This window comes from Chelonia mydas, chromosome 3, assembly GCF_015237465.2.
Source record: "Chelonia mydas isolate rCheMyd1 chromosome 3, rCheMyd1.pri.v2, whole genome shotgun sequence".
Taxonomy (NCBI): domain Eukaryota; kingdom Metazoa; phylum Chordata; order Testudines; family Cheloniidae; genus Chelonia; species Chelonia mydas.
This window is the reverse complement of record NC_057851.1, coordinates 40,573,229-40,597,138: the sequence shown is the minus strand read 5'-3', so window position 1 is coordinate 40,597,138 and position 23,910 is coordinate 40,573,229. Positions and strand designations below refer to the sequence as shown.

The following is a 23,910-nucleotide window of genomic DNA, read 5'->3' as shown; positions in this document are numbered from 1 at the left end:
CTCCAAGTCCTTTTGTGAAGAAAACTTAAAAAGATGAAGCAAGTGTAACCAATGAAATAATGTGTGCACTGACCTGTTCATCTTGATGGGGCCTTAGCTCAGATGGCAATTTGAATGTCAATATTGTTGATGATTTCACTGCTGGTCTAAGCATATAAGAAAGGATCATATCATATAGAAGTGGCAACTCATTTTAGTGCCACGATTGGGTGTCACCCTAGGAGAATATCAACACTCCCCCCCCCCACACACACACACTCTGAGCCGTGGAGCCAAATGGCCAGAAAGGAGAAGCATCTGAGCCCCATTAAGAGGGAGTGAATCCTGTCGAGTATAGTGTGACATTCAAGTTTTCCATCCCCATGCCAATCAACCCAAGGTCCTCCAGGTTGGAAGTTTGGTAGTGAATGGAGCTAGGTGAATTGTTTTGTTTTGTTTTGTTTTGGCAAATAATAAATTTGCTAAAAAATGCATTGTTAGGAGACCAAACCTATTCTCAAATTCAGGTTGAATTCAGTGAATAATTGAAGGGGAAAATAAATGTGAACTGTCAAAATGGTTCATTTTGACATTTCATTTTGAATTAACACTGCAAAATGTTTCATTTAACTCAAATGAAATGTTTTGGTTTTAGTGAGGAAAAAAAAGAAAAAACCCTCAGTTTTAGTTCAAAACAAGCCCCTCCACCTTCATTTTCCCCTGATTTATTTTTAGTTTGGCCACTGGGGGTGGGGTGGGGGGGAGAATCACTCAGCTCTAGTGGTGTGTGTGGGGCCAGGAAGTTTCCTCTATGAAAACCCCTTCTACTGGAGGGTCTCTGAAGACTCAGGCTGACCATTGCAGGAGTTATATTTAGGACCCTACCAAATTCACCATCCATTTTGGTCAATTTCACAGTCATAGGATTCTGAAAATTGTAGATTTCATTATTTCAGATATTTAAATCTGAAATTTCATGGTGTTGTAACTGTAGGCTTCCTGACCCAAAAAGGGATAGGGGGTATGCTAGGTTATTGTGTGTGTGGGGGGGTCACAGTATTGCCACCCTTACTTCTGCGCTGCTATGGGTGATGGCGCTGCCTTCAGCGCTGGGCAGCCGGAGAGCTGTGGCTGCTGGCCGGGAGCCCAGCTCTGAAGGCAGCACCACCGCGAGCAGCAGCACAGAAGTAAGGATGGCATGATATGGTATTGTCATCCAGCTATCCAGCTCTGAAGGCAGCACAGAAGAAAGGGTGGCAATACCACGACCGCCCCTACAATAACCTTGCATCCCCCCCAGTACCCTCTTTGGGTCAGGACCACCGGGTCCCTGGTTTGAGAAACGCTGGTGAAATCTGTATAGTATAGGGTAAAAGTACACAAAAGACCAGGTTTCACAGGTGAGACCAGATTTCTTGGTCTGTGACATGTTTTTTCACAGCCATGAAGTTGGTAGGGCCCTAGTTATATTCAATTTTTATTATCTGGCTTTTCTTCCCAACCTTGAGGGCTAGAAACATTTTTAATGAGTTTCTGACTTCATCATGTGACTCTGGGAGCAGCATTCTAAGGCAACTGCTTGTGCTACATATGCCTCAATTTTTCCAGGTGCACTGAGGGGGAACAAATCTTGAGGGGCCCAGCTGAGTGCATGATTATATTATGAACTTATGTGCAACCTACTGTGAATGAAAAGGAGTACTTGTGGTACCTTAGAGACTAACAAATTTATTTGAGCATTAGCTTTTGTGAGCTACAGCTCACTTCATTGGATGCATGCGGTGGAAAATACAGTGGGGAGATTTATATACACATGAGAACATGAAACAATGGGTGTTGCCATACACACTGTAACAAGAGTGATCAAGTAAGGTGAGCTATTACCAGCAGGAGAGCGGGGTGGGGGACACCTTTTGTAGTGATAATCAAGGTGGGCCATTTCCAGCAGTTGACAAGAACGTGTGAGGAACAGTGCGGGGGGAGGAGGGAAATAAACATGGGGAAATAGTTTTACTTTGTGTAATGACACATCCACTCCCAGGCTTTATTCAAGCCTAAGTTAATTGTATCCAGTTTGCAAATTAATTCCAATTCAGCAGTCTCTCGCTGGAGTCTGTTTTTGAAGTTTTTTTGTTGAATAATTGCCACTTTTAGGTCTGTAATCGAGTGACCAAAGAGATTGAAGTGTTCTCCGACTGGTTTTTGAATGTTATAATTCTTGATGTCTGATTTGTGTCCATTTATTCTTTTATGTAGAGACTGTCCAGTTTTGCCAATGTACATGGCAGAGGGGCATTGCTGGCACATGATGACATATATCACATTGGTAGATGTGCAGGTGAACGGGCCTCTGATAGTGTGGCTGATGTGATTAGGCCCTATGATGGTGTCCCCTGAATAGATATGTGGACACAGTTGGCAACGGGCTTTGTTGCAAGGGTAGGTTCCTGGGTTAGTGGTTCTGTTGTGTGGTGTGTGGTTGCAGGTGAGTATTGTTGGGGGGGGCTGTCTGTAAGCATGGACTGGCATCTCTCAAACTCCACACTGCACTGACACTTTTAGGAGGAAGAAAAAGCAGAAACATATCCTACTTTAAAATCGATTTAATTTACTGTAACATATAAAACCGTAAAAATACTAGGCACAAAGTGAAATCAAACTAGTTAGAGACTTAAAGGGTAACAAGAAAACATTCTACAACTATATTAGAAGCAAGAGGAAGACCAAGGACAGAATAGGCCTTTTTCTCAGTGAAGGGGGGAAAACAACTGCCATTTCCACATTTTCTGTAGAAGTGCAAATTGATTTTTTTGTTTCAGTTTTCACCAAAAAGTTTAATAGTGATTAGCTGTCTAACATAGTGAATGCCAGTGAAAATGAAGTAGGATCTTAGTCTAAAATAGGGAAAGAACAAGTTAGATATTAGTTAGACAAGTTAGATGTCTTCAAGTCACCAGGGCCTGATTAAATACATCCTAGAATACTTAAGGAGATGACTGAGGAGATATATGAGGAGATATATGAGCTATTACCGATTATGTCTGAAACGTCATGGAAGACCGGAGAGATTCCAGAGGACTGGAAAAGGGCAAATATCGTGTCAAGCTATAAAAATGGAAATAAGGACAACCCAGGGAATTACAGACCAATCATCTTAACTTCAGTGCCTGGAAAGATAATGGCGCAAATAATTAAGCAATAAGTGTACAAACACTTAAGAGAAATAAGGTGATAACTAACAGTCAGCATAGATTTGTCAAGAACAAATGGTGTCAAACCAACCTAATAGCTTCATTTGACAGGGTAACAAGCCTTGTAGATAAGGGGAAAGTGGTAGATGTGGTATATTTTGACTTTTGTAACACTTTTGATACTGTCTCACATAACCTTCTCATAAACAAACTAGGGGAATAGAACCTAGACAGAGCTCCTGTTGAGTGGGTGCATAACTGGTTGGAAAACCATTCCCAGAGAGTAACTATCACTGGTTCACAGTCATGATGTAAGGGCATGAGTGGGGTCCCAGAAGGATCAGTTCTGAGTCCAGTTCTGTTCAATACCTTCATCAATGGTTTAGATAATGACAGAGAGAGTATACTTATAAAGTTTGTGGATGATACCAAGTTGGGAGGTGTTGCAAGTGCCTTGGAGGTTAGGATTAAAATTCAAAATGATCTGGACAAACTGGAGAAATGGTGTGAAGTGAATAGAATGAAATTCAATAAGGATAAATGCAAAGTTCTCTACTTAGGAAGGAACAATCAGTTGCAAACATACAAAAGCGGAAATGACTGTCTACTCAGAACTATTGCAGAAAGAGATCTGGGGTTCATAATGGATCAGAAGCTAAATATGAGTGAACAATGTAACACTGTTGAAAAAAACAGACATCATTCTGGGATGTATTAGCAGGAGTGTTGTAGGCAAAACATAAGAAGTAATTCTTTTGCTCTCCTCCACCCTGATTAGGCCTAAACTGGACTATTGTGTCCAGTTCTGGGCGCCACATTTCAGGAAAGATGTGGGCAGATTGGAGAGAGTCCAGAGAAGAAGAACAAAAATGATTAAAGGTCTAGAAAACATGACCTATGAGGGAAGATTGAAAAAACTGAGTTTGTTTAGTCTGGAAAAAGAGAAGACTAAGAGGGGACATAATAGTTTTCAAGTGTAAGATAGATTGTTACAAGGAGGGAGAAAAATTGTTCTCGTTAACCTCTGAGGATAAAACAGGGAACAATGTGGGGCTTAAATTGCAGCAAAGACAGTTTAAGTTGGACATTAGGAAAAGCTTCCTAACTTTCAGGTAGTTAAGCACTGAAATAAATTGCCTAGGAGGTTGTGGAATCTCCATCATTGGAGATTTTTCAGAGCAGGTTAGACAAACACCTGTCAGGAATGATCTAGATAATTCTTAGTCCTGCTATGAGTGGAGGGTACTGAACTAGACAGAGATCCCTTCCACTCCTACAATTCTAGGATTTGATGGCTCAGTGGACAGCACAGAAGACTGGCTTTGAAAGGCAAAGAGGAATTGTTTCTTTATACTCCCTACAGCTTCCATTAAGTCTTAAGCTATGCTGAGCTGTTCCAAGTACTCCACGCTGCCTCTATGTGGGAAGTCGCATTTTACTTCCTGTGAAAAGGTGTTGGTTTTGCTTGTTTATTTTAAATCTACTTTGCTTAGATAGCCAATGAAGTTGACTCTTAATTGTTTCTTGGTAACAGATTTGTGTGTGAAAGGAACAAACAGAATTGAGGTTCTAAATGTGCTGAGGGAGCTTCATTGTGTCATCAGACACATGCCCTTATGGTTAGTGAAATCAAGTTGGGAGATACTGGGCCTATTATTTTAGATTCTTTGTTTCCCAGAGGAAGAACAATATTTTCTGACAAATGAATGGCGGTTTAGACATGTCCTCTGCATCTTTCAAGGTTACTGATCTGCTGATTATCATTCTGACTCTAAGCATCCTGTACTGGTGAAGATTATCGACCAGATTGTGGTGGAGCAATTTTGATGTTATCTGGAGTCCTCAGATTTCATTAATTCCTTTCAGTCTCTCTTTCAGCTTTTGTACAGAACTGCAATGTAACTAGTCCTTGTTGACTGATGACCTCCTAGTGATGAACACTAGTTATTTGTCAGTCTGAGATTTTTTTTAGATCTTCATCTCATCTGAGGTAGACCGTGTTGCTTGACCAGTTCTGTTTTTTTTTTCTTTTCCTTTCCAGAAAGCAGAAGGATTGAAGGAAGTCTCCAAAGACAGGGCAGGATAGCTTATGATTTAAAGTAATGGATAACTTTTAGTTAAAGAGTATATTTAATAATCCCATAGCAAAAAATGTTTCTGTGGTACACATTAGCATCTTTGCATATAAATATTGCCATTTGGATTTTGTGTGAAAATTCTGAGCACACTAATGATAGATTGAACATTTTAAGCACAATTAAGTTTAATATTAAATAAATGAAATGTGATTTTTAACTAATTTTTAACTGTCTGTTTTCTGAAATACATTGTGAAGAACTCATAAACAGAATAGAGAAGAGTTTTCATTTACTTACCCATACCTTTTCAATCTTTGTATTTACATTTTTCAGCTGTAGGCCTTGCTGCTTGTCCAGAACCAATACTTCCTAGCAATGGCATCAAAATGGGAGATAGATATATGGTGAATGATGTTTTGTCTTTTCAGTGTGAGCCAGGATACACATTACAGGTACTCATTTTCTTTTTCTTCAAAACATAGTGTGTTATGGATTGTAATACAAAATTATAGATTTTAACTAAAGACTGTTGTCTAAGAGTAATGAATCCTCACCAGCTAGTAGCTAGAAACCATTTAAGATGGATAGATAAACACAGCAATAGCTAAAATTTGTTCTCCAGTGAATAAATTTCTCATCAGACTGGCAGTGTTAACAGAGAGACAGATGATTAAAAGGATATGGAGACTGAAATGCATTCTCTCACTTCTAGAAGTGGTTCCTCTAAGTCAGTGTTTCCCAAACTTGGGATGCCACTTATGCAGGGAAAGACCCTGGCGGGCCTGGCCGATTTGTTTACCTGCCACGTCCGCAGGTTCTGCTAATCGCGGCTCCCACTGTCTGCAGTTCGCTGTGCCCAGCCAATGGGGGCTGCGGGAAGCGGCGGCCAATATGTCCCTTGGCACGTGCCACAAGCGGCGTCTCAAGTTTGGGAACCAGTGCTCTACATGAAATTTGAGCACATTGATGGGAATATATAGTACGAATCACAGTGATATTCATAACAACAACAAGGAGTCCAGTGGCACCTTAAAGACTAACAGGTTTATTGGGCATAAGCTTTTGTGGGTAAAAAACCACTTCTTCAGATGCATGGAGTGAAAATTACAGGTGCAGGCATTATATACTGACACATAAAGAGAAGGGAGTTACCTCACAAGTGGAGAACCAGTGTTGACAGGGCCAATTTGATCAGGGTGGATGTAGTCCACTCCCAATAATTGATGAGGTGTCAATTCCAGGAGAGGCAAAGCTGCTTTTGTAATGAGCCAGCCATTTGCCTGTGACAGTTACATGTCAATCCCAGACTGAAGTTTCTTTCCTTGTCTTAATGGATCCTAATGTGTAGTTACTCTTCTGGTTCCTAATTATTTTGCTTAGTAAGGCAAACTAATTCAGATCAATACATATAGTATTAGGAAATATAATTACATATTCATAATTAAGAGCTGAATTCATTAGGAAATGAGCTATGTGAAACCTAAGCATGAATAATCTATTTATATCCCTCTCTCTGAGGCTGAAAAAAGTCTGTTGTGGTTAATTCAGTTCTTTCTCCCAGTTTGTGGTCTTGGTTTGCTCAGTTGCAGTTGTCCTGTTATGGTGACCAGGGATTTCATAATCAGAAGTTCCTTTACAATACCATGGTATATTCTCCCCTAGGTACACATTTATTTTTGACCTGTCTTATTTCCATATAAATTCAGAACTCAACTCAACCTTTACTTTGGAGTCAGGGTTGCCTCCATATCCTGTGACACTTTCCAGGATGCATATAATAGCTGTTTACAGTCTTCTCCTGCAGAATCCTATAGGAAAGATCTGAATACTTTTCAGAACTGTTGAAATTGCTATTAAAATGTACTGATTCTGCCCCAACAGAGCATTTAAATTTTTATGCATCTCAGCATGTCTTTCTCAGGCAGATACCAGCAATGGACTTATAACTCAGCTAGGACAATTGCTTGAACTGAATAAGGGTTCAAAACACTTACAAAAATAAAGCTTTTAAAAGGCATAATTGGCCAGAGTTTTAAAAGGTGTTAATCAGTGTAGCTCCCCTGGAGCCAATGGAACTATGTCAATTTAAATCAACTGAAGATCTGGCCCGAATTCTTCAGGCATAATTTTCACATCTGTCGGGTTTACTTTGGTTTTCATTAGGCTTTGGAAGGAAAGCAACAGAGCTCAAACCAACTACCTGCAGTTGCATATGGGAAGTAATTCTAAAACGGTGAAAGGGAATGGTTGGCCCAAGAAGGGGGAATTTAAAGCAGTGGAATCGTGTTGTGGCTTTTACAGGCCATATAACTGCTTCCTGAATGTACTCGTTAAGTGCAGAGATAGTTGTTAGTTCTCAGTCGTGTTACAAACTTATCCATCGCAGAAATCAGAATTGTGTGTGGTGGTGGGGTTGGGCTGAGGATAGAGCTCTACAGAAGTGGTTTGTTATAGAGCTAGTTCAATGATTTTAAAATATTTTAGATGAAAAAGCAAATATTTTCATGGGATCTTTGATTAAATGTTCAATTTTTTTTCAATGAAAAACCAAAAAACTAAAATTATTCAGTAAAAATATTTGCTGAAAACTTTTTATTTTTAAATTTAAAATGGGTTTTTGTTTGAAAATATATATATATTGGAGGAGGGGGGAAATTTTGAGGAAAACTGGAAAAAAACATATTTTGCTGCCCCCCCATCATATTTTTCAATGAGTTCTAGTTTGTTTCTAAATGTTTAACAGTCCAAACAAAAACTAATGAGTTTACAGTATAATTCAAATAAAGTACTAGAAAAATAATTAAAAACCAAAAACTTCCCTACTCTATATTGTCTCCAGGCAGTCTGAGAAATTTATATTTTTGTAAACAAAATAGCAAATTTCACTGAAGAAAGTGAATCACATAAAGTGTTCTTTAACATATACTTTGCACATTCTTTCTTTGTTACTTTTCATCTGAGACTCTCAAAATGCTTTGAAACCTTTAATAAATTAATTAATCCTCATGTTCCATTAATGCAAATCACCCCTTTAGAAAATATTATACTGTTTATACATTTGGGTAAAATGGAACAAAGAGAAGTTAAATGACTATAGAAGCCAGACCTGACTCTCAGTGCCATGTTTTAGCTGTTAGTTCAGGGTCCTCCCCATTTCTGCTGAGTTAAAGCTTCGGTTTTTGCATTACAAAAGGAGGTAGTGTGGAGTTTTCCTTCTCTTGTGGCAGCTGCTGGAGTCATTGTGTCTCAGTCAGATACAATGCCTGAAGAAGCAGAGGTCATCCTCTGCACCATCCTTGGACTTGGTTACCTCTGGTCAGCTGTGGTGGCCAGTATGAAATGGAGGAAGCTAGGGGTCATGCCCCTTCTTCTTGCCTGCCCTTCTCTATCCCCTCTGATCACCCTAACTTTGGCAGCATTCATAACACCGTTTGTGACTGGGCAGTCTGTCCCCCAAGGATAGTGGGGCCTAATCATCACACGGCATAGCCCTTTAAGAGGTTGAAAGGTCTGATTATACATAGAAGGGCCTGGGAGACACTGGGAGAGAGGAAGCTGTCTCAAGGATAAGTGTAGGGACTAGCATAAAGGCTGCCTCCCATCTCAAAGCAGAACAGACACCAGGAGATACCAGCAGGGAAAGGCTGGCCTGCTGAGCAGCCTGAAGACTAATTAAGGAAAAGGTAAAGGGCCTTAGAGCAGGGTAATCCACAATTTAGCTCCAGAAAGAAGAGTTGGGGAGACTCCTGGGTAAGGCGAAAGCGTGGAACTAACTAATACAGCCTAATTCCAAAGAGGAGAACTGGAAATTCCTGTTTAAGGAGGGACTGAAAAGGTTCCTGAGGAGGAACTGAGAAGGGTTCCTGGACCAGACACTGTTTTCTGGTACAGGAAAGAAAAATCTCCTGAAGGAAATAACCAGAAATGGTTAATTGGACTAAGCCAAAGGCAACAAATGTCCTTGGATGTATCTGAGTGAGCTTCCACTTGTTCTTATAGGTGTCACTTGTATAATGCCCTCGGAAGGGGTGTGCCCTTTGATTAAAAGAAGGTCAGTCTGGACTTGTTTATAACCTAGGTGAAGGGAAATGAGAAGGGGCTCACATGTGGTGCCACAACTGACAGAAAGGGGGCATACTGGGATGACCTCCACTCTAGAGTAGATCCATTTGCAAAGGAATAGGATCCTCTGTTCTCCTTATTCAGAGGTGCTGGGATGGGCAAAATTAAACGTTAAAGCTATTTAAAAAGGAGCGTGTGTTTGTGTGTGTACACACACATACATATACATGCACAGACACCAAATAGTTACATACATCAAGGTTTCTGTGTGCTAAGAAAATAATGGTGAAATATACCTGAGTTCCTGAGTACTTAGGAGAAACTCCTAAGCTAGTATTCCAAAAACTTTCTACCTCCTTTTGAGTTATGGTCTTTATTTAAAATATAAATGTATAAATTTCCATTTAGGGTTAAACTAAAATTAATAATTCAAATGAGAACCTTCTGTTGATCTGTAAGGAGAATTAACATTAAACTCATCAGGGTTTTATGCTAAATTCAATAGACGATTATAACCCTTGATCAGTAAAACTGATTATTCTATTGGGTTCATTATTATGAGATAAATTTACTGTTCATGCATCACTTTTAACAAAACCTGTACAGTATTTTTTGTGTTTACCTTAACAAATCTACTGGTAGAGCAAGGATCAGTAATATCTCAGAATGAATAGGGAATTTTGTTCACTTCGAGATGTTGTCTGGGGACAGGCAGTGCTGTTTTATGCACCAAAGGCCAGATTTCATAGATTCTAAGGCTGAAACTGACCATTGTGATCATCTAGTCTGACTCCTATATGACACAATCCATAGAACTTCCCCAAAATAATTCCTAAAACATAACTTTTAGAAAAAACATCCATCCTTGATTTAAAAATTGCCAGTGATGGAGAATCCACCACAATCCTTGATAAAATGTTGCAATAGTTAATTACTCTCACCATTAAAAATCTGTATCTCCTTTCCAATCTGAATTTTGCTATCGTCAACTTCAAGTCATTGGATCATGTTTTACTTTTCTCTGCTAGATTGAAGAGCCTATTTTTAAAGAGTTGTTCCCCATATAGATACTTATAGACTGTGATCAAGTCAACCCTTAACCTTGTTTTTATTAAGCTAAATAGATTGAGCTCTTGAGTCTATCCCTACAAGTCATGTTTTCTAATCCTGTAGTCATTATCTTGGCTCTTCTCTGAACTTTCTTAAATTTATCAACTTCCTTCTTGAATTGTGGGCTCCAGAACTAGACACAGTATTCCAGCAGTGCTCTCACCACTGCCAAATGCAGAGGTAAAATAATTAACCTCTCTACACCTACTCAAAATTCCCCTCTTTATGATCCCAGGTTTGCAACAGCTCTTTTGGCCACAGTGTCACACTGGGAGCTCACATTTAGCTGATTGTCCACCACAACTCCCAAATCTTTTTCAGAGTCACTGGTTCCCAGGATAAAATCCCTCATCTTGTAAGAATGGTCTACATTCTGTGTTCTTAAATGTATACCTTTATAAAGTTATTTAGGTGCCTAAAGATGAAGATAGGTACTTAGTGGGACTTTACAAATGCATCTAAATAGGATAGGTGTCTAAATCCAACTGAAGTGAATGGGATTTAGGTGCTTTTGTAAATCCTTTTAGCACCTATCTGCAACTTTAGAAACCTAAATACCTTTGAAAATCTGGCTCCTAGGCCCTGATTCAGAAAAGTACTAAAACATCAACATTAATGGGATTTAACTTTATGCTCACCTTTAAGCACATGCATAAGTGTTATTCTCAATATGGACAGGATTACTCATATGCTTGAAGTAAAGCAAGTATTGAAGTGGTTTTCTCACTTATTGATTCAGAAGTTTCATGATTCTGTGATTTCCTGGTTTACTGCTGAGAACCGTGGTATTGAAGTGTAGTACTTGAGGCATCCCAACCACTGATGAGGCTCATTTATCTGGAATCAAAGATTTTCTTTTTAAATATTTTTGATTATTCTTTGAAAATGATTATGAAAACTTGGAAAAACAACTTAAGTGTGAGCATAAATGCTCTGAGTCACTGCAGGAAAATAATTCTGGTGAAAATAAATAGCTTTCATTCTAAGTGGTTTGCCACCTTAATTTCTCACTTCTTTGCATTTTAGTGTAAATTAACAATGTTAAATATATTATTGATAGGGCTGCTGTTTCATGAAAACATATTGGTTTTGATTAAATGTATGTTAAGATCTCCTGTCCAGGATATATGAGAGAGATACCCATATCACAGCTGACAGCACATGATGGACATTCTGGTACATTTATGCTGCAATAGGTGTAGACCGAATACATTTTACACCTGCATGGAGCAGTGGACAGACCACTGCAAAATCCCAATCTCCTTCTCTGCTCCAGGAATACCAAAATAACATGCTCCCCTTTGTTCAGGACAAACCATTAACTCATAATATAGTGCTATGTGGGAAATTAGGACAACAGAAATAACTTATCTTAATCATGTTGAACATTTTCTATTTCAAATTGAGGCACCTCTGATCGTAATTTTTTTTTTTTTAGAATGTGAATCAAGAACTATTTCCCATATTTAAAAAGAATTCTAATTATTGCTGAAGGCTTTTTTCCTACCTTAATTAGAAAACATTAGTGGAGAAAAATTGTCAAACTTTTATTATCAGCACCTCAGTGTTTCCCTTTTAAAATCATTACATTCAATCACCAATGGGGAGGTGCACACACACACACGACAGTTACAATCATTGTACTACAAAAGTCCCCATAATGAATGTGTGCATTTTGATTTAGGGTTTTTTTTTTGGTTTTTTTTTCCCCAAACAGGGCCGTTCTCATATTTCTTGTATGCCTGGAACAGTTCGCCGTTGGAACTATCCATCTCCCCTCTGCATTGGTATGAATGCATATTTTATAAGTATGTTGTTATGACTAACACAGGCATAAGATACTATTGGCTTTGGAAAGAGACATGCAGTGACATGTTTACTCCCCTCTGTGAATGATATGCCTCCTTCATTTCTTTAGCTCTTCACAATTTAGTGAGAACTTCTTTCTCATTTTCCACATCTGTTCTTAAAATATATTCCTTTTCTGGATACCTACTCAGAGTATGATTTTAAATTTCTTTATCAGATCAGCAAAAGCTGTTCTTGATGTTAAAAGATATTTGTAACATAAATGTGGGAGCTATAAGGGGACCAGCATAAAGGCTGCCTCCTCTCCTTTCTTACACTACATGACTTTTTTGTTTATACTGTATATTGGATCTTTGGAATCACGTTCTGTTTAAAGAGGGTGTGGGGGAGATAGTTGTTGGGTAATGTAGTTCAAAGTTTTAGTATTAATTATTATTAAAACAGAAACTGACTTTAATTTTCTGCTTAATAGCTAGGTGTGGTGGAACACTGACAAATATGGGTGGAGTGATCCTGAGCCCAGGTTTTCCTGGAAATTACCCTAGTAACTTAGATTGCACATGGAAGATCTTATTGCCTATTGGATACGGTAAGTAAACATACATTAATGTGGACACAGCAGTGAAATGAGGACAGACACATGTATGAATTTTAAGCACCAGGCCAAAACTTTTATTAAAACTTAAATACCAGGAAGGGTGCTACCCACCCATCATCCATATTCTCCTATATCAGACATTTCATTGGTTCCAGTGCGGTGATTACAGGGCTCAACCATATAACCCATATCTTGGGGTAGGCGCCCATGAGCTTCCTGTGAGTCCTAGCTGTGACAGATTTCTGTTACCAATCGCCTTGAGGCATCAGGTGATCAGGCTGAGGCCGCAGGATCATTTGGGTAGGAGATGACAGAACACACCAAGTGTCTACATTTTAAAGCTTTATTAATAACATAATAAAAAAAAAAGTGGAGAGTGCTGGGGAGGGGGTTCCCCACATCACTCAGAAGAAGGAAGAAAGCGTTAGTGCTCCAAGCCCTAACCCACTTTCATACTCACACACGCACTACCCAAGCCTGGGTGTAATGTAAGAAGAAGAGGAGGGGAGGGGTGAACAAGAGTTCTTGTCCTGTGCACGGGTCGTCCAGGGTCCGCTGCCAATCTCCAATTTGCTTCAGGTCTCAGGATGGTTTTAAACCTTAGGCGTCTCAGTCCGGGACTTCTGTCCCCCCAACTCCCTGTGCTCTTTGTACCGGTGCGAGCCGGCCTTTCATGGCTTCTTCAGTTTTCCCAAAACATCCTGGCTTTAGGGACGCTACATCAGTTGTTTCCCCCCTCGTCGGCCTTCACTGGCTTGCTTGTTTTTGCAGCCGCTGCAGATTTATGCAGTTGAATCTTTTCTCGTGTCTGGTCAGAGTTGGAATCCATCCCTCCCCACGCCCCATCTTTCTTGGCAGGCCGCCGAGCGTCGGTTGTGTGCTCTGGCCTTGAGCTGGAGCCAGCATCTTATCTTTGGACCGAGCTAGCCGAAGTGTTGAGTTAACTCGTTCTCTGCTCTCTCCCTCCTTCCCCCTTTGGCCTCTCACAGCCTGCAAAGGAATCTTCCATTCCCCATTCACACTTTTGTCCCTCCCCAAAATGCTTTGTGATGCTTGCAACAGCATTAGCAACATGCAGTGCTGATCTGCCTTTCCAGGGAACCCCCTGAGCAGGGGACGTAGGGGTGTGACACTACCACCACCACCATCCCCACTGCAAGGAGGACAGAGGCTGAAGCAGTGTGAGGACCTTGGCCTATGAGGGCCACAAAGTCTGACCTCAGCCCGCAAGGGCCACAAGGTCTCACCCTATCCTATGAGCCCAAGGCTCACCACCAAATCCCTGGGAGCCATTCATTTTATCCTTTTAACCGCACTGGAAACTGTCTGCAAGTTGTGACAAATTAACAACTCAACCAAGTACCTCAGTTAAGTAACAACCACTTTCATACATATACTGTTGCTTGAGGGTGCTACATGGAAGGCAGAAGACTTCCTGGTTCTCTGTCAATTGGCTCATAGGAGAAAAAATTCCTTCCTGACCCCCAAAGAGGTGAACAGCTAGACCCACAGCATCTGTCAGGCTGGATTCCTAGTTCAGCGTGGGGCTGCTGGAAGGGAGCCAAAAGAGACTCCTCATGCCCCCTGCTTCAGGTTAAATCCTGGGAGCTATCAAATGCTGGCCAATCAGTACCTCTCCCCAACAACTGGTCAGTGGGTGCTAGAGACTCCAAGGTTGGGGAGCAGCTAACTGGTGTTCCTCAGCAAGTGTCTCCCTCCTTGCTGCTGAGGATGTCCTCTTTCACTGCAAGGCCCCTCAGGTTCCCCCACCTGTTGAGGCAGATGTGTGGTATTTTGGAAAGAAACAATTTCAACTCTTCAGCAGATTTCAGATTTATATGCAAGTAATCTGACTTCCAAAATAAATGATGGTTTGTCAAGTTGGAATTTCTTATACCCCTTACAAAACTGTGCAACAACACCGCAAATAATTATGCACTGTCTTTTCAATTGAAAATGGTTTCAATTTATATTAAATCATTGACCACAGCAAATGTTAACTTAGAATGGTATTATCTGTAAATTCAGTCTTTCTCAGAAGCTGGATTCAAAGCAATTTAAATCTGCTGCATGGTGATGCATCAAATTAATTACAAAATGTAGCTTCTAATTCAATTAGAGGTCTTTTATTTAAAATGCCCTTTCCCAATCCACCAACATAACTTCTTCATTTTTTATGTTTATGAATAATGTTGCATAAGTTGCATGAATGTAGTGGACAGTAAGGCTGAAGTTCTGGCATCACGTATTAGGTTGAAAAAGTCCTAAGCAATTGAAATCAAATTCCTCAAATAGCAACCACAGACTTGTTTACAGCCTTCTTGGGTTCACTAGTGTATTACAGATGTTGTTTTAGTGTCTGCCTCATTGAATAAATAATAATTAGGTTGGGGTGATGATCATGGATAATAAATGATTTATAACAGCACATATAAAATATATCCCATATCATGATTAGAAATAAAAGGGAGATGAGGTTTCATGCTCTGAAACATGATGCCACGTAGTGAAAATTCAACACCAGTGCTAATTTAAAAAAAAAAAACACTATTAAATTCACCATACCCTTGTATAGAAATTCATGTATGTTCTGCTCTTTCAGTTTGCCTTCATAACATGGTTTTATGTAACAATATATACTAATTACAGCAGATATATTATGCTAAACTAATTAGTTAGGTTAATCAATTTCAGTATTACATATCCTACTATCATTCTGAGCTCTAATGAATTTTGTTAAAAGTTTATCCACATAAAACAAAAATAGTGGCTGATCCTGGGCTGGTATTAATGGTCATATCTCTATTGACTTCAGAGGAGCGGTGCAGTTTGCACTAGCTGAGGACCTGCCCCTCGCTTTGTATGCTTTTTTAAAACTTTCTTTTTGTTGTGATAACAGTGTAAAGACTATTTTCTTTTGCATCATTTACATAGCGGTTTGTAAAGTCGTTCTTAACCATTCAATTCTTAAACCCTTGAGAAAAATGTTCATATATTATCTGGTAAATTTTTAATTAGAATCTTTATATCATGCTCCACTGTACTAGGCACTTTACAAATATACAGAGAATCCTAGACTCTTGTCCAAAGGAGTTTACAATTTACAAGACAGGAATGTCTCCAATGGCCTCCCAATCCTGCAAACACTTTAACATAAGTAGTCTTACAGACATACAAAAATTGATTTGTAAGTCAAGCATCTTCTGAAAAATGAAGTGTTTCAGAAGCAAATATATTATATTCTTCAATATAGGAAGAAAGCTTTTTATATCAGGGACTCAAGCAATATTGAAAGAAAGCCAGTTGGAAAAAATACTTCAACAAAAATATTTATAATTCAATCAAAATATGTTAGTCTCTTTAGTTTCTAAGCCTTTCCCTGAAGATTTATATCACTTTATAGAATGCTATATTATCAAATTTGTATTAGTTTAATTTCTAAGATTATTAATAAAGGATATTACTAGAGTGTAGGAATGAATCCTCCAGTGAAATGATTTCAAATGTCAACTCATAACCTCAGGAACCCCAGCCATCTTATGTCAATGGCCCCAATGATTACCAATATATGTGCTCCTCTACTCTACTTTATCTTCTGTAACTTTTACTGAGAAGTTTCAACTGTCTCCCTATTACAGCATCTACTTCACATGACATTGTTCTCTTAAATTACACAGTTCAAGTAGGATCACATTAGTAACTCTTGGAAATTGCAAAGACTACTACTGAAGTCTACAGTGGGCTTAGAAAAATAAATTAAGAAAATTGAATATCCAGCTGGGGTTCACTTTTTAAAAAAATTTAAACATAGAAACAGGGAAATAATTATTTTCTGGCTTCTGGCTCACCATGTTCCATTTCTAGAATAATCTTATCTCTGACTTTCTTTTAAAATTGGACCGTATATTGTATATGGTGAGCAAATATACAGTAGTAGGAAAGGAGATTGTAAGAGCTATAATGCTGTTTGGTAAAATGAGTCAGAACTGCTCAATATTCTTGTAGATTGTTGTTAGCAATACTTATTAGTTTGTTTTCCCAAAGTAAAGGTGTACACATAATTTGTAATATCAGTAGAAATAATCTAATAGAAAGCTTTCTCACCTTGCAAATCTTTGATGTATTCTGTCAGTACTTTTCACTGATTTGGTTAATATTCAGCGATGAAACACAGTATATTATGGTCTTGCAGTAGTGAGACCATAGTTAAGATTGCACCAGATTTTCTGCTTTATGGAGTCTGTACCATGGTCTCTCAGCTTTTTACAGAACTGTTTTTTGTAAACATGCCATGAGGAATTTGAACCAAATTTCAGCCACTAATTAATATGTGTGTGGAACGAGCTCCAAAGTGTATTTTGAAAGTTAGTTTTTTGTAGAAAATCTGGGGAAAGCCTGATTTCCGCCCCCCTGGGCTAGATTCACAAAAGGACCTAGATGCCTAATTGACACTCTAGGTTCTTACATGCCACAATCAGGCCCCACTGGGATTCACAAAACAGCCCCCAAACACTAGTTGCTTCGTACCTAAATTTTTATTGTAAAGGTTCCCTAGGCACCTACATTTCTGCCTCTGAGCAAACACACTGCAGCCCCATGCCAAATATCCAGACATCTAAACACTGTAGCAATTCATGAACAGGGGGAAGATAAGCATTCCTTCTTCTAACTTGTCCATAGGGCCTGATCCAGTAAACATGCTCAGACCTCTCCTCTCGATAGGACCCCAATAAGTGAGCTTACAAAGAACAGCCAGGGCAATAGGGGGACCTCTCTCATAACTTTAAATCCAGTGGTTATGGTAATCACCTGGGACATGGGAGACCTCCAGTTCAAATCCCCTCCCCCCACAAACACATACCTGAAGGTTAGAAGGGTTTGAACTAGGATGTGCCATCTCTTATTTGAGTGTCGTAACCACTGGGCAATGGCATATTCTGATGTGGGGTTCCCACAGTCTCTGCTGTTGAAGCTGTTCCACTTTAGATAAATAATGAAAGAGATATTGGGTGAGAGAGAAAGCAAATATGAGAATGATTCTTTAGCATGGTGGTTACATGGTGGTTATCTAGGAGGTAGGAGATCCAGTCTCCCTGCTTCAGTGACTTTTTTTTTTAAATTTATTATCCACAGTGGAACAGTCTCAACAAAGAGCCCAACATCAGAATAGCCCAAGCCCAGTGGTTAGGGCACTCACCTGTGAGTAGCAGATCCCTGTGAGTGGCAGAACTGCAGCCACTGGGAGCTGCCGGAGGCTGTGCCTGAGGATGGTCAAAGTCAGCAAAATGTCTCGCGGCCCACACTCAGATTAACCTGATGGGCCACATGTGGCCTGTGGCCCGCAGGTTGCCCGCCACTGAAATAGCCTATAGTGCATGTAGTGGGGTAGTTACCCGCTCCTGAAATAAGAGGAGTGAGAACAGTTGGGGGAAGCTGACTGAGTAGCTGACACAGGTGTGGCCAGCTCAATCAGGGCCCAGCTGGCCCTAATAAGAGCATTGGAGGCCAGGAGCTATGGACTCTCTCTCTAGCTGTGGAGGGAGAGAAGGACTTAGCTGTCTGGGAGCAGGCTACTGGGTGCAGAGCAGTACTGGGGAAAGGCAATAGGAGCTGGGGCGCTCCAGCCTGGGAACTCCCCAGGCTGAGGCCTTGGGTAGGGTTAAAGGAGGTACTGGGGCTACAGAGGTGCAGCTCAGAGATAGGCAGAGGCAGCTGGTCCAACCCCCTTGCTGATGATGCGTGGCCCTTACAGACTGCAGTTTACCCCAGTGAGAGGGGGGTAGATGACGACTGGCAGTAGCCACTGAGGTAAGATGGGCATAGAGGGTTGGAGATTCCTCTGGGAGGGGAGACCCAGAGCATGGGGGTACTGCTGGGGCAGAACCCTGAGCTAAAGGGCACCAGGATCCAGGAGGGACATGGGGACCAGTGGCAGGTGAGATGCAGGCCAGTAGGAGGCACTCCATATGATGGAGAGCTAATTCCCAAGACAACCAGCAGGAGGCATCGCAGCAGTGAGTCTATGATCTATTACAGTGCACATTTGCTGTCCCCTGCAGCTGCCTGATCAATAACATTTTGATATCAGAGATAAAATCAACCACTCATCATTCACTTCCTCCAGTTCATTTGCATACTTGGGGAGAGTCATTTTTGCCTTGGTTGTCATGGCAATGGCAACTTTTAGTAACTGATTTACTTCAGATTGCCCTATCATTAGTAAAAAGAAGGTTCACAGGAGGAACTGCAGTGAGAGGAGACTGAGTTTGCATAAGTTCCTGCTGTGCTCCTTTGGGTTTATACTGTGGTTTTTTTCAATGTTTATTTTCAAATGGGAAATGTTTCTTTCCTCAAAAAATCTTACATGAAAATAAGATATAAAAGGAGGTGTAATTTATATATGTATTGTTTATCTGCTTCTTAAAGATTGGGGGTTATAAGTTTCTGAGTATTGATCTTTAAAAAAAAAACTGGAAAATATAGACCTTGATCCTTATTCAGTTTTCTGTTACACAGCTTTTTAAAAAGGTTCTTTAGAAGTTGCAGTAAAATGATTTGTTTCAATACAGTTTAATGTTATTACTTTCAATATATTGGTCAACATGCCACTGAGTCGTAAAATATGGAGCTTCACAAAGGGCAATAAAATATACACTGGAGACAACAAATGTACACGTTCTTTATTATTTAAATAGCACATATATAAAAAGATGTTCTTTCTTTAAAAAATTAAATTCACAAACAAAAACTATAATTTAACTACAGTTAAGGTTGTGCTCATCAGTAAACCTTAAAATTAAGAAATACAAAGTTCAGGATTAAGCACTTTCAAATTAGAAAATGGCAGACTGAACACTGGCCATGCAATCTTATGCGTTATATTACAGTCTTTAATTTGTAAGTATGAAAGGGGTTCAATTTTATGAATTTGCTGAAGTGCCAGTTAGATTTTAAAGCTGAAATTTTACTAGCCAGTTGTTTATAAGTATTGTAGCCTATATTGGAATGGAATCTAATAGGATAACCCCTTTGTATTGAGTCCAGGGAGCATTAGCTTACTAACTTTTAATGCTAGGTTCTCTTCAGGTCAATATTATCACAGGATGCAGATAATTGGAAACAATGCAATTAATGTCTCATTAGTTTTCATGAAGTTTAAACACCAACTACACTCTTATGTATTTAACAATTACTTTGATCTATACGAATACAGAAGTGAATTGACATGGGGTTTCGGCATGAACTGGCACCTGTCCACCAGTGTCACATTTTTATTTCAAAATATTATTTTTAAAGTTAAATTAGTACAATATGCATTTTGGAATTCAATAATTTAAAATAAAATCACAGGATTTGTCCCCCACTTCTCCAAGTCTTAGTAAAAATAATTCACACACAGTTTTAGATATCTTTTGCCAAGTGAATCTTAGGGACATTTTCACAGATAAATTATATTGTAAGACCCTGACAAAAAGGTACTATAACTGACGTTCTAACTATGGTAGAGTAAACTACTATTATACTATTGTGAGCTCTTAATTCAGAAAGTGGTGGATTTCCTTTATTACAAGAATAAATACTTCAGGTGTATAAATATGTGTGTAAAGATTATTTTAAAATTCTGATCAAGACTATAAAAAGTTATTCTGGAGGATTGTTATATGGTCTAAATGGGTAAATATTAGTGTCATGGAGAAGGATTCCACCAGGTGGCTCCCTTTGACATTTAGGGCCTGATCCAACTCCTACTGAAATAAATACTCTCTCAATGACTTTAGTTCTCAGAATTGGATTCATTTTAATTCCTTTTGCATTGCTCTGATATTTATGCCAGCCTTGTAAAGGAATAAAACCCCAGTCCTTCACTGAGCTAAGTGCAAGTAGAGGGGCCTACGCAAAGCTCAGTGCAAGATTGAGATCCAAGTGTGTCCCAAAATGTGATGCTTTATTCATTTGTTATACGGATTGACAGTATTTTCCTGTAACAATTAGACAATGTTGAAAATCCAACAAGATAAATTTAAATTAGGGCTGTCAAACGATTAAAAAAATAATCACAATTAATTGTGAGATTAAAAAATAGTAGTGATTAATCACAGTTTTAATCACACTGTTAAACAATAATAGAATACCAGTTTAAATTCAGCATGGAAGCATGTCCTCTGGAATGCTGGTTGAAGCATAGGAATGTAGAGCATATCTGGCAAGTAAATACCTTACAATGCTGGCTACAACAGTGCCATGTGAATGCCTGTTCCCACTTTCAGGTGACAATGTAAATAAGAAGCAGGCAGCATTATCTCCTGTAAATGTAAACAAACATTTTTGTCTTAGCGATTGGCTGAACAAGAAGTAGGACTGAGTGGACTTGTAGGCTCTAAAGTTTTACATTCTTTTGTTTTTGAAAGTAGTATTTAAAAAATAATTCTGCATTTAAACTTGTACTTTCACAATAAAGAGATTGCACTACAGTACTTGTATGAGGTGAATTGAAAAACACTATTTATTTTGTTTCTTTTTTATTATAGTGCAAATATTTATAATCAAAAATAATAATATGAAGCGAGCACTGTACACTTTGTGTTCTGTGTTGTAACTGAAATCAATATATTTGAAAATGTAGAAAAACATCCAAAATATTTATAATAAATTTAAATTGTTATTTTATTATTAACAGTGCAATTAAAACTGCAATTAATCATGACTCTTTAACCCAAAACAAATTAACTAGATTTTTAATCACTTGAGTTAACTGCAATTAATTGACCACCATATACAAAACTATAAAGTTTTATAGGCTATGAGTCATGATGATTATTGGTGGGTTTATATTTCTGAAAGAAAATAAGCACAGTTTGGGATTTTGAGTACTAAAAGTACCATATCTCTAAATTGGGGGGGACATTCCCATGGAGTTTGGAGCAGGAAGTGGTGCAATTTTAGTTAACTTTTGATAGTAATTTCATTTCTTTAGCTATCAGTCTCATCTTGTATAATTTTATGGCAGTAATGGTTTCACATAGAAAACTGTTTGCATTGACATGTCAAACTGACAATCATAAATAGCATGATTAAACTCCAGAGTTCAGATGTGAGTAATATATACAATGTATCTTCAGATCTGAATTGACATATCTGAATAGTCTCTAATTCAGAAATATGTATTCTTCTGTCCTAAAAAGTCTGTCATTTCAGATAGATAATTTCTAATTACTTAAACCATCTAATCTCTCTCTCTCTCAAAAAGCGCTGATGCTTCGATTTAGTCACGTAAATACATATTTAGTCACCTAAATAAGAGTGGCCTGATTTTCAGAGGAGTTGTACCTCTTGTAGCCCTCACTGAAGATAGCACCCTCTGAAACCAGGCTACTTTTGTTTAGATGCCTAAATGTGGAATTAGGTGCCTAAATTTAGGTACCTAAATTTGAAAACATCGGTCGCAGTATAATCTGTACAGCACTGATCTGTTGATTATGTCAGTTTCTGTATTTGTTTACTGTAGCATGAAAAAAATGTATTATGAACATTGTTTATAATTCTGATTACTTTCCCATACAGGTGCACATATTCAATTTCTGAATTTCTCTACTGAAGCTAATCATGACTTTCTTGAAATTCAGAATGGGCCTTACCATACCAATTCTATGATAGGCCAGTTTAGCGGAACGGAACTCCCACCATCTTTGCTAAGTACAACTCATGAAACACTCATCCATTTTTATAGCGATCACTCAGAGAATCGACAAGGATTTAAGCTTGCATACCAAGGTAAGTAATAATTAAACCAATGAACCGTGTAGAGAATAAGAGGCATGCTAACTTACTTATTATGGAATGACCTCAAAATATTTTCTTTTGCTTTTTTAAAAATAATTATGATAATGTATAACTGTTATAGAATGTTTTTCATGCACAGACCTCAAGTTATTTTACAAAGGAAGTTACGTATCAGTATCCCCGCTTTACAGATGGGGAAACTGAGGAAGGAGTGAAGTGACTTGGCCAAAGTTACTGATAGAGCTTACAGTAGAACCCAGGTCTCTCGAGTCCCTTTCTTGTGGTTTATCTACTGGATTATGTTGCTTCCTTTTATTGCTGTGCTGGCCAAATTTAGAAGTTCTCATTATTAGGTTTGTACTCATTTCAATAGGAGTTTTACCTGAATAAGACTAATCAAAACTGAATAAGAACTTACGGATTTAGTCATAATTGTTTAGAAAGTATGTGTGTATATATTATAAAATAGAAATATTTATAACATGTTGAATTTTGCAATCTAAACTCCTGTGAAAAGAAACAGAAACTCAGAATGCCAAGAAATGCAACTAAAACAAATACATTCAGATTTGTTCAAGCACATCCAAGATCCTACAAAGATTTATGCATGTGCTTAACTTTAAGTACCATGAGTAGTCCTACTGACTTCGGTGCACCTCTTCAAAGTGCATACAATAAAGTATATGTATAAATCTTTGCTGGATCAAGGCCTAGACTTTGTATAATGTTTAAGTTAATGAAATAGAGCATATGAACTGTTTAATGTATCATCTATCTTCCTTTTTGTTTGCTTTCTTCTCAACTCTCAATTTTTTTTGTTTAATATAAATAACATTACTAATTAGTGCACATATCTATAACTTTAACATGATACTGTGAGCCTTAATCACTGTTGCAGGGCCAAGGGCAGAACAATGAGAGAGAACGGCTGACTGTAGGCCTGGTTTTGAACAGAAAGCACCCTCTGGTTAGGATTTTATTGTGGGAGTTCTGGTTTAATTGAATCTGATACTAGTTTTAAAAAGGTCTCTTTTTGTTATGCATGTGGTCTGGCCTAGTAGTCAGAGCAGGAGTCAGGTCTAATGGGAGGAGCATGTGTCCAGGTTGGGGGATGAAGCCAAGGGATAGGACCTGAGTCAACTGTCAATTACTAGAGCCAGGGGTCAAGCCAGAGTCAGAACCAGGAATCAAAGCTGAGGGCCAGAGCTGAGGTCAGATACCAAATGCCAGAGCCAAGAGTCAAGCCATAATCAGGGTCAGAAGTTGGAGGCTGGGGTCAGAGCCAGGACTGGTAACTGATGGT

The 23,910-nt window shown here is 38.8% G+C and overlaps 1 protein-coding gene across 1 annotated transcript in view; it reads left to right on the top strand.

Moving 5' to 3' along the window:
• Window positions 1-23,910, top strand: part of CSMD1 (CUB and Sushi multiple domains 1) — a 1,979,019-nt gene that overhangs the window by 1,712,579 nt on the left and 242,530 nt on the right. Inside the window, exons 38-41 of the mRNA XM_037894193.2 lie at window positions 5,582-5,700; window positions 12,138-12,207; window positions 12,702-12,818; window positions 22,389-22,598. Of these exons, the coding sequence (XP_037750121.1) occupies window positions 5,582-5,700; window positions 12,138-12,207; window positions 12,702-12,818; window positions 22,389-22,598 (516 nt within the window). The remainder of the gene's footprint in view (window positions 1-5,581; window positions 5,701-12,137; window positions 12,208-12,701; window positions 12,819-22,388; window positions 22,599-23,910) is intronic.